General features: G+C 34.0%; 1 protein-coding gene across 1 annotated transcript in view; it reads right to left on the bottom strand.

Moving 5' to 3' along the window:
* Nucleotides 1–1610: 1610 nt before the first annotated feature.
* Nucleotides 1611–12391, bottom strand: part of ZNF451 (zinc finger protein 451) — a 95736-nt gene continuing 84955 nt past the window's right edge. The window contains 3 exon segments of the mRNA XM_021000498.2: nucleotides 1611–2255; nucleotides 4609–4645; nucleotides 9438–9515. Coding sequence (XP_020856157.1) covers nucleotides 2186–2255; nucleotides 4609–4645; nucleotides 9438–9515 — 185 coding nt within the window. The 3' untranslated portion in view covers nucleotides 1611–2185.

Raw genomic sequence — 12391 nt, forward strand, 5'->3', positions numbered from 1 at the left:
TTCCCAGCATTTTTCTACTATTAAGATATTAGTAGAAAAAAAAAAGATATTAGTGGGGCTGGTTTCCTTGCTTTTTAACTTCCACATATTAGTGTTAAGTCTTTAATTTAGTAAGCCTTTATTTCACAAAGATGTAAAGCCTGTTTATGATATATTAACCACAGGTAAACAATACCTTTAATCCAAGGAAATAAATGTGTTTTATATATACATCAACGAACTATTAAATCCTTAAATCTAGAACTGTTTCATCAGGTCCTGAATGATAGCCACTATATACTAACTCACAATAAAGGTTAAAAATACACCTTCTAATATGAGGGCTACAGCTAAATGCTGGAGTAACCATTTATACCCAAGTTTTAAAACCATGTTCAGTGCCACTGAACACATTATCAATGGGTGACATAACATGAATTAGCAAGCAATGAATGAATGAAAAGAAAGCTGGTAGTTAACCAACCTAACAAAGGACAAATCTTTCAGTAATGGCAGGAGCTTGCAGTTGGGGGTGGGAGTTCTACCACCAGGGGAATCTCCTTAATTCCTAGGGTTATCCATAGAATCGTATCCTTGCAATCAGGTGAATTTAATCCTTATGATACTTCATATGAAATAATTTACAACATGGATTTTAGTGAGTAAGCAGTAGATTGATCAAGTGACAATTATCTGTCAAAATGGGGGAGAAAAAAAACCCCATCAACAAATATCTAAAATAAAAGACTTCAGAAAACTTCCTTCTTCTCCCTCAAAATAATCTTTCAGTGATTACACTATATAGAAGGTTAAATATAACTTCTTCCTAAACTTTTATCTCTGTTTGTGGAACCTGTGACATGCAGCAGATATCACTACAATGGCATGCTCCCTTCTCCTTCTATACCTTTGGTTGCACAGCTCTTCATGTATAATCCTTTCCAATGATATCCCCTTCCCACCAAGGCAATGCATACCCATATTTAAGGTTCAGCTCAATTACCACTGTCCATGACACAGGCCCACTCATAACAATCTCTCCCTCCTCTGAATTCATGGCATTTTAAAATGTGTACCATTCATATAGCACTTACGTAAGGCCACATAACATCTCTTGCACTATTCTACATTTAATTTGTGCATGTATCTTTTCTCATTTTTGAATATTACATTTATAGAAACAACTTTGTTTTTTAAAGCTAACATTAAAAAAATAGGGTTTTGTTCCATTTTCAGTCAAATTTTGTTAGCCATGTAAAAATACAAAGGCACATTCTTCCATTGTATTTCCAGCATCCACAGAGGGGTTTCAGAACTTTAAAAATTAAATGACTATTATAGAGAGAATATTGATAGCTTACTCTTGTAATTAACCTAGAATGAGAAAGACTTGCATACAAATCTCAAGCCAGGATCGTATGGAATATTGGAGAAAAGGCTTTTAATGGGAACTTTTGTTTAAAAACAGGTTATTTCTAGGAAATAACATTTATAAAAATCAGGACCCAAACGTATTTAGAATAAATTTAATTCTATTCAAATATTTGTATAATACCCCTTTTAAACAAAAGGGCATAAATGTATATAGCATTCTATGTAAAATAAGTGGGGAAAAAAAGGTACCCTTTAAATCATTTCTTAAGAAAAATAAAATTGCCCTTTTAATGTATCAACAATGAATTACTTGAAGGCATGGATATAAATTTGTGTGCAACACAAGGGACAAAGCAAGTAACATGTTTTATTATCTCTCCAACTATTAAGAACATTTTAAAAAGACATCAGAAAGATAGTAAGAGATCAAACTCTCATGGATTTTAGGAAAATTAGAACGGAGTAGCTTATGTCTGTAAAAAACAAAGGGCCAAAATAAGATCCATGATTAAAAGTCAAAAAAGATTAATAAGGAGAATACAAAACCATAGAGAAGAGCTTACTTTCTTTAACTACATACAGTCATATGGCTGAGAGATTATAGCAACTGTATTAGAACATGGCAATTCAGATTTATATTAAACATTTATTCTCTTCCTTCTGTACATTTTATAAATCCACATTAGTACAAGAACATAAAATAAATGACATTAGCTTTCAAGTCTAACAAGTAAATGCATAAGCATGTTTTCAAATATATCTTTGCTAGTATGGTTTTTGACTCAAGTAGAACTCAAGATTCTACTATTGCGAGCACCTTCAGTGACAGCTGTTATTGTGCAGGGGATTCTTCAATTACACCTCCTCCAGACTCCTTTTCAGAACTTCCTGCAATTCCACATCTGTATAAAAAGATCAGAATTGCAAAGTTAGGGGTTGGAAACAAACACATACACTTTATGTCAGTATAAGTCAGTAGGATGACGATTGTTTTCAATATCATAGTATACAAAATCTTGTTCATCCTTACAAGTAGGGAAAAAAAAAGTGGAGTAGGGAGAATGGGTGAAGGTAAGGTAAGGGTATAACAAACAGCCTGAGGAGAAATAATACAGCATTTTATTAATCATGATGTTCACATGGCACTTTGAAATATGGTAATTTAGAGATCATAACCTATAAATTCATGATGATTTAAACTGCTCCATTTTTACAGATAGGTATTTTCTTCTTCAATTGGGTGTACTTTAGACCTCGGGATATGTGTAAAGACAACATGACAAATTATTATTTAGGACTACAGTGGTGTTTTCATAGCTACATAATGGCCTCAGCATTTAAAGACTTAATACTTGACGTTATATAAAGGAAACAGGATAAAAATCAATAACTTCATTTAGAATGAAGAGACTCTCATTTCAACAAACATTTATGAAATAAGGGCCGATTGCGTCCAAAGTGCTAGACATGTAACTCAAATATGGCATTTATAGGGAAGACTGCTGAATTGGCCTTTAAGGAAGAAGAGTTTGTGTTTTGCTTTTCGGTAGTAGAAAAGATAACAGATAGAACATCATGAGTCCTAGACCTAGGATCTGCCACAAATTTTGGCAAGTCATTACCCTTCCTGAGCCTCAGATTCCCTCACTGTTAAAATAAAGGGATATGGCTAAATATTATATCTTTTAAGGTCCCTCCATTTAAAATTTTTTTTAAGTGAAAAAATTTTATACAGCTGAAGAATTTCTCCTGATTGGATGGTAGCAATGTTATCCATTAAAGTCCTTCTCCAATGCCTCAGTCATGGCATGAAGGTGACTTAGGGTTCTCAAAAGCTTTGCCAGTTGAGCGCAAGCTATGGCACATATCCTGCCAAGCTGGAAAGTACTGGCAATGGACTGTGTATTTGTTGGCCAAGGAACATTCTAAGTTCAGAAAAACGTTCATCACCATGAGGTTGGCCACCAGGTGATGAATTTTATTGGCCACAGCAACTCATGAAGACCATCCAGAGGCCTGAAAGTGTTGCAATCAGTGTTGGTGAAGGGAATGCCTACACCAAAGAAGCCACAAATCTTTGAAGTCAGAAAAGCACATGACTAACTGCAGAAACGGCAGATAAGTAACACATATATACAAACATATATATATATATATGCTTTCAGGCTGCATCCCTGCAATAAAGTAAATAAAACTGTATCTGATGCCGGCAATGTGCTGTTCTAGAGTGGCTGGGCCAGTGATACTTGGCCCAGTCTAGAGCCGGTGGAAACTGCTGTACCAGGAAGCCTAGCACTCCTCCTGCTACCAATGATCCCTTCCGGGAAGCAGGGTGGAGGGGTGAAATGGCCATTGGCTGAGCTAAACCAGCACACCTGGAAGTCCTGTGAGAAGGATTCACTGGTCTCCAGTAGCATAAAGCTTTACTGAGGGCCAGCAACCCGAGTGATTTGCTGCAATTTTATCAAACAAAAAACACCAGTTTAAGAAATAATGATAACCTCTTGGCAAACATAATATCATTACTACTGGTACTTGGTAATTTTATGATCTAGTCATGTTGAATGACCTACTCAAATGGAATAAAATGGAATATAACTGATATGTTTTGGAACAAAGTCATAAATCTGATAAAGACTGCAAAGAAGCTAACCCTTATTAAGCTAAAGTTGTTTTTTTTTTAAAATTGTCCTACATATATCTAAAGAACCATCCATATCAGCTGGTCCTACAGTTTTAAGTAGGAATTATTTTTCACATTAACACATTAAAAGATGACTTTATAATATGATAATGATTTAGCATCACTACAGAATACACTTTTTGTGCTTGTCTTCTCATGTATTTATAGTCCTGTCTGTAACTTAAGGCACAAATTTTCAAAATGATTAACCTGGATTACCCATGTAACTTATTATCAATAAATAGTGAAGCCATTTAGTCTATAGGAGGAATCAAACTTACTATATAGCTTGGAAGCATTAGCATCATAAAATAAACATTAAGCGAATACATGTGCAAAACAACTGGGAGTTTGCTACTACAGCTGGTATAATAAAGTCACATAAACACAGGGTTTCAATCTCCATTGCTATATAACTCAAGGACAGGTTATGCAAATTCCAATAGTACAATTGTTTGGGGTTTTTTTTGTAAACTTAATAGCCATCAAGAACAGTCTAAAATATAAAGAAACAGATTAAATAACTAGAAATATATTAAATGACCAACCCACATCAAAATCCCAAGTTTTACCTGGCCATTTGATTCTGTATTTCACAGCTAAAGAGAACTTGAGTAAATGAGAAAAAACAATTAGCACATTCATAAATTGGGGTCATGTCAATTCAATTCATTTCAATTCCATAAAAAAGTACATAATCAGCACCCACTGTATGTTACGTGTATGCGTATATGTGTGTATACATATGTATATATGAATATACACACAACACTATAGGAAAAAGCACGTAATTCTGTTTCTGCTCTAAAGGAGCTTACACTCTAGTTAGGGAGAAGGAACATAAACATATGAAATGTTTAAATTACAATATAAAAAACGAACAGTCCTTTCCAAACATACATGACTTCTTGCTATCATTTCTTCTTTCTTCACAATTTCATTGCTTTTGGCCAAAGGCAATATTAGAAGACTAATAGCAAAGAACAAATACAACGTGAAACCATTTAAAATTAGGATTTTTGAGTATAGTGGTAACTTTAAAGTTGACAAACACTTCACACCAAAATACCATGTTTTCTTAATTGCGGTATCTAATAAAGCTTTAAGTCTGACACTTGAGGTACCTAACAAAAAAGGGACCCTACAATCATTTGTGTATTCAAAGACGATAAGTAACTTACCATTCTCACAGTATTATTTTGGAGTGGATCCTTGCTAAAAATACACCCAATAAAATTTTGGCATGGTACTATAAATTCAATGGTTCCACATACATAGATTAGATGGCATGGATAGGGGAGAAGGAAGCCTGAGAGATATACAGAAATGCATCTACCTTTGGGTGTGGTAATAGGCATTTTTTAGAAATAAACGTTCATAGAGGCAGCAATTAGAGGGTAGGAAGGATAAGAATGACCAGATAAAGTGTCACTTGCTAATTATACCACAAGGCTAGGAAAAGTTTCTATTCAAATAACCAGGCCACTGAACATGGTAGTTTGACTGAACATTGTAAAAATAGGCCATTTCAGAAATGAAAGGCTCATATAGAGCTCTCATTTCAAAAAACAGAAAAATATCCCCAGAGAGGAAAAATATCTTAACTGAAGGTCAAAGAGCTGATGAGTTAGGATTAGAACCCATGTCTCTTGACTTGCAGTCTAAATATACTTTTGTTTGTTTGTTTTGGAACTAGACCTGAGATTACATTGCTGTGGGGTATTCCCTCTACCAATGAAGACTAGCACTGTTATGCAACTTCCAGACTTGGAGAGTTGCCTGGAGCACCAAGAGGTTAAAAGACTTGCCTAGTAGGGTATCCAAAGCCAGTAAAAATACATGTCAGAGGTAAAACTTGAATCCAGAACTTCCCAACTTCCAAAATGGCTTTCTATTCACTAAACACTACAGCCTTTCTTCCAGGTACACTTTCTACTTTACCATATATCTTGAAGTCACAAAAATTAATCCTGCCTAGGAAACCTGTGAATTTGAAGGACTTCAGGAGAGTTGAGGCAGCATGATGATTTCTCTTGAGGACCAACTGGCAAGACTATAAGTATTAGTTTTTGTTAAGTATTTCACAAAATCACAAATTCTGAGTTAGATGGTAACCAAGAAGTCATCAAATCCAGTCTATACTAGTTTATCTTGAAAATCTTGACATGTCTCTGCTTAAAACTTCCTAATCAGGGTAGGGGATGGAAAAGAGTTGGGGTGGGAGGGTGGGGGTGGTCAAACTACCACCTTCATGAGGCAGCCCATTCCATTCTTAGCTCTAATTTTTAGGAAGTTTTTCATGGTATTTAGAGGTGAAACTCTCTCCCCGATTTCTATTCATTGCTCCTAGTTCTGTCCCATGAGTCTGTAGCAAAACAAATCTAATCCTCTTTTTTCTACTTGACAGGTCTTCAAATAAATTAAAGATAGCAATCAAGTTCCCTCTAAGTCTTCTCCCTCTCTGGGCCTCACTTTTCCCCCTGTAAAACTCCCCCTAAATGATCAGCCCCTTAAAGTTCGAAAGCCTATGAACTTGCTTAGCAGAAATAAATAAATATGCTTAGATTTTACCATATCTTTTTATTCTTCAGGCTCACTCAATATTTTAAAAAGAAAACAGAAGTAATTCAAAGTGTGGGATCTTACTTAAGGTTACTATGCTTTAAGATAGAACTATAAACATAATCTTGATTAATGAACATACTAAATAAACCTCCATCCCCTTTTATGCCCATTAAGCTCTGATAAGTCTTAACCCAAAGATATTTTAAAAATTTAACATGTGGATTATAAACAAATCCAAAAGTGAATGAATATGCATTTTAATAAATTCTAGTATAAAGTAAAAATTTCCTCTTTCCCATAATTTCTCTTCTAGCCATTCAAATGAGATGAAATGTCCAATATTCCAAATTAAGTGGGGTAAACTAGGGTCATTCAACATGTGAAAAAGTGATTTTATAACAACTTGAGTCATCATTTTGTCTGGTTATTCTGTACACATAAAAAGAGGTTAATTTCTTTAAACTTAAAGTTATTTGGGAAACTATGATTATTTTCTCTTTTTGTTTGTTCTTTTGTTTTTGGCAAGGCAACTGGGGTTAAGTGACTTGCCCAGGGTCACTCAGCTATTAAATGTCAAGTGTGGGGTCTGACACCAAATCTGAACTCAGGTCCTCCTGACTCCAAGGCCGGTGCTCTATCCACTGTGCCACCTAGCTGCCCCGATTATATTTTTTTACAAAAAATTATATATCACATGCATTTTTCCTACTTTTTAAAACAAGAAGATAGTAGAGAAACAGGTCTGTCTTTTTTGGTTTCCTTGTCTACATAAGTTTCATTTAATTTCATTGTTTGTTAAAAGTTTAAAAACTATGCATAAATAAGATATAGGTATGTATGAAACCAACCAAAAACTGTCTCTAGGTTATAAATTATCTGACCAATTTAGTCAGCCACAATAGACCTCAATAATAAAAGATGTTTAAAGTTTTCTATTTCATTAAATACATTCTACTGCTTTAATCAACCTCCCAATAGCACAAAGCCTTAGTATGTCTTGGTCAACTGCAATACATGTGAGAATAAGATTATATAATAAGTTCTAACAGTTGCCTTTCTCTCTGTGTTTAGGTGTGGGGCTACATTTACTTAGCTTTTCACTCCAAAAGCAATATCGTCAATGTTGACTGTACTTTTGGACCCACATTAACTGCCTTGACATAATAGATTATGGCAAGTTCTAGGCACTCTGACATATGAGAATTAAAATGTATATATTTTTTTTAAAACTATGCATAAATAAGATATAGGTATGTATGATGGAAATGAGGCATAAGTAAGGTTAACCATCTTAACAGTTAAAAGGGAGGGGAAGGGGAAGGGCAGGAAGAAAGAGACTTGGACCTGAGGTTTCCATGGTATAAGGAACTCCTAATGAGGTAAATGCCTCTATGAATGCTTAATGCCAACAATTTATAATGCTACAAAGTTACAGGGGGCACTGAAAGTTGAAGTGACTTGCTCAAGGTCACACAGCCAGATTGAGTCAAAAGACTTGAACTCACATCTTCCTGACGCCACTGTTACCTCTCTAAAGACATATAATGTTAATATAGTGGGAAAGATAACAATACTTGCACTACCTACCTAATGGGGCTACTGTGAGGAAAGCATTTGGAAAATATTAAAGGGATTTATCTAAATATGAGTTACGTTATCATTGTTGTTCTTTATACTTAATTATAATAACAAATATACTTCAAGGATCCATGACTTTATCCCCATGGGTGATTCCTCCACCACTGCAAACTGTAACACGACCACATATCAGTAGGAAGTTCAAAGTAGCTGCTGTGGCCAAAATAAATTGATCACTTGGTGCCAACCCTCTAGTGATTCTCACTTCTCAAAAATTAGCTAAGATGATAAATGGATAACAATCTGTCATCAAACTTTACTCAAAGCTTCTCTGGCTTGACAGGACCTGCCAGAGTTTGAGCTGTGCTGGCATATCCTTTGAGAATCTAGAGTCATTTCCATACCATGATGAGAATGTGGTAAAAGAAAAGGCACCTCTAGGAGATAAAAGTTTATTTGGTAGGATTGGTCTATTAACTACTCATGTAAAAGTATATCCTTGTCTAATTCCATTACAAAGCTTTTGAGGATAATAGTTCCTTATTAAATGATTCAATTACTTTGAATTTTTTTGGATGAAAATCTGAATAAGTAAAAAAACAGACGTTTCTATTTTAACATTAAGCAGAAAAGGAAATGTTTTAGGGATCTAGGATCTTGATTAAAAAAAAAAGAGCCAAAAAACTTCGGTAAGTCTTAGATTTGCCACCAATTTGCTGTGTGCTTCTGGAAAAGTCAGTTTCTCTCTCTATGACTGTTTTCTTATTTATAAAAATAGGAATAATACAAGTGTCTTAGCTATACTTCACAGTGCTTTGTGACCAAAGGCAAACAAATCACACAACCAAAAAATAGGTAAAATCTCTGTGAAACTGTTTTATAAACCTTAAAGCTATACATAAGTGCAAACATAAATGGTGTAAGAATTTGATATCTACTATAAAAATTTTTGCCAAAATCCCAATCTACATATTTCTGCTAGGGTACCAGTATTACTTTTTAATAGAAGAAGACTATTTTTTGAGCACTGATATTTGTACACCATCATGAATCAAAGTTATACAAACAATTACAGTCAAGTGGTCCTTGAAGTTTTCAGACTAGATCTGTGATACAAAGTGGCTTTATCAAGTATTTTATTTTCCTTAAAAATATTTGCTAATATTTTGCAAGTCTACCTAAATTAACCATATGCACCACAGAGCTATGTTTTCATTTCATTGGAATACATAAAGAGAAAACTCAATGCTTAGGTTACCTTCTCTGGACTTGATTTCCTCTTCTTCTATAGTATTTCTGCTTGTTCTTGTTCGATCAATTTCACTACTGTCACTGTCTGTAAAGCAGCAATATGTCAATATATGTAAATTAACTTATTAAACTAATTATTCCATTTCGCTGCTGTTTTCAATGGTCTTGATTATATCTAATTTTACTACAGTTTCAGAAATTTAGTAATTTTCCTCTCTATCCCCCTACCCACACCAATATTTCAAAACTAATACAAGAAATACAATTTTCACGAAGAAATATCAGATTAACTCTATAAATCTCAGACTCTTCAGAATAATACTACCACTAACTCAATTTTATGTGCTTCCTTTAAGATATATATCCTATATTTAAAACAGGGTCTTCCACTTAAAGACCTTTTCTAATGCCTTAAAATGATTTGACGGTTGACCCTTTGTTTCTGAAAATTTATACTAAGCAAAAGTTCTGGCTGATCTTGCCAAGTTAGAAAGGCTTTTAATAGAGGCCTAATAATGGATTAACCCTATTAACCAAAGTTCACACTGCTCAAGTTTGAAAAAGCTCATCATCAGAAAAATTGTCCACTAAGTGATTACAATATTTGGTTACAACAATTCACAAAGACTATCTAATAGTGTCAAGTGGCTGTGACTTTGTGTTAATGGAGAGTTACTAACATCAATGCATTCATGGAATCTTGTACTGAAATAAGTGGTAAGAAACATATACCTGGACACTTAGTTAAATGCCAAGCACTAAATAAAAACAGAGAATTACAACTTTTAGAAAAACCTAGAAACATAAAATAAAAACCTAGAAAACATGAAAGTTTACTAAGACAACTCAAAGTGAAAACCTTTGGTATCTACCTTTATATACTGGCTGAATTAAAATTTAAAGACTTTAAAAGATCAGTGATTTTATTGCTATGGCTTATTCTCTTTCCTCCAATGAAATCACAAGCCTTACACACTTTAGCAAACTGTTTCATGAACTGTATTGGACATAAAAATATAGATATGACATGATGGGCCTTGCTAGTATACTCTTTAGATGACAGTCTGTTGTTTACAATCAAAACCTTTCCAATTTGAAAGAACATTAGAGTAGAAAACAGAAACATAAGCCACAGCAACACAAATACCACAAAGTTCAAGAGATTTTATGCAGACCATGAAGTTACTCAAGATAGGACACACCAAGTTACTGGTTTCTGAAAGAGAATTTTGAATTACAGTAAAACCTTTCAAAATTCAACATCAATAATTCTGAACGAGTGTTAAAATTCAGACATGGGTGGTATTCTGTGAACTTATATGGAAGATGACCTTTGGTTAGCTAGGAATGAAAGATGAATAAAATTAACAGTATAAAAAGATTACAAGATAAATCCTTTACTTACTTTAGAACTGAAAGGCAAACTCGTTTTCTTATAAAGTCCATAGCTGAGGCTTAAAATAACAAAAACGCCTTCCCCAAATAAGTCTAAAATAATGAGGCTATACTTTATAAATTAGATGTTTCTATGCCAGTTTTTCCTGTACTCCTCAATGAGGGAAAATACTTAAATATATGGAAAATGTTAACTGAAAGATTTAAATGAGCAAAAGGGCACAGCAAAGTAGCAAGAGCTACTTGACACAGGAATCAGCACACCTAGGTTCTAAGTCTTGGGCCTGCCAAAACTAGTTGTGCAAGCTTAGGGAAATCCCTTGCCCTTTTTAAGCTTCAGTATCTTCATTTACATGGTTTTGGATCTGTTAAAGGCCCTTCCTGGCTCTCAAGTTCTATGATTCCAAAAAGTCACTGAAAAATTTAAATGAAGAAAATGGAATTATCTGATATCTCCACGTAACCAAGGACAGTAAATGGTACGGCAGTGCCTCTTCCCTTCTAGAAGCTTAATGTGATCATCTACATTCATTATCACAATTCCCCAGAAGATGGAAATAGCTATCAAATATCAAAGTCTATGAGAAACAGATGCTGAAACAAAATGAACAAAGTTCTAAAGGTATTAACTTCCAAATATAATGAAGTAGGTTTAAAATTTTCCTCAGAGTTTCTGTGAAAGGCAGATCTTTCTTTTTAAAAAACTGCACTAGAAATCATTGTTGCAAAAAGTGCTTAAGAGAGTTACGGGCTCATTATTCCATGTTTCAACTTTCAGTGCAGTTTTTCGGATGTGATATAATTTTGGCTAATGTGACTGATAACAATTGTTAATAAAAAAATGATCTTTTAAAAGTTGAAATACTATTTTGCTTTTCCTTGGCCATTTAGCATGTATATAAACAATGACAGAGAAATCTATAAAATCTATAGTTCTTCAGCCAGTTTACTATCTTGTGATTGTATCTATTCAAACTTTTTCACTAGCAGGAAATTTATGTACTTATATTTGTCCATAGCTCTGGAATAAAGGTACATACCTTGTACACAGGAACTGCTGCTACCTAAAACCTCAGCTAAAATTACATCCCTTTACATTAATGTTATAGGGAATAAATAGAAGAGTAAGATCCTCTTAAATACCTGGTACTCAAGAATTCAAGTAATAGTATGATTCCTTTTTAAAAATGAGAAAGTAAATGTAGCTTTCAAATGTATCTAAGCTATGACAAAGATGATGCTTTGATTAAAGTTGTTGTCAAGATGATACATTTTGACTTCATCTGAGATCCAAAAAGATACTGATCCAAACACATAAAATGTTCAAGAGCAACAGTGGGAAGCTGTTACTTAATGGTTAACATCTTTACGTATGCCTGTATTTAAATTATCAGCAGTTTGGAGTTTTTCAAAGACGTCATCAGATGATATGCACTAAATATAACATAGTGATGTTTCTTCAGCAAGTTTCATTAGTAACATATTGACATGGACTCTTTGTACTGCCATTATGTGATAACTTCATTGCTTTCAAAGGCCAAAAAAATAAACACAATGATGTGCTTT

Source organism: Phascolarctos cinereus, unplaced genomic scaffold (assembly GCF_003287225.1).
Source record: "Phascolarctos cinereus isolate Bilbo 61053 unplaced genomic scaffold, phaCin_HiC Scaffold_5;HRSCAF=322, whole genome shotgun sequence".
NCBI classification, from domain to species: Eukaryota; Metazoa; Chordata; class Mammalia; order Diprotodontia; family Phascolarctidae; genus Phascolarctos; species Phascolarctos cinereus.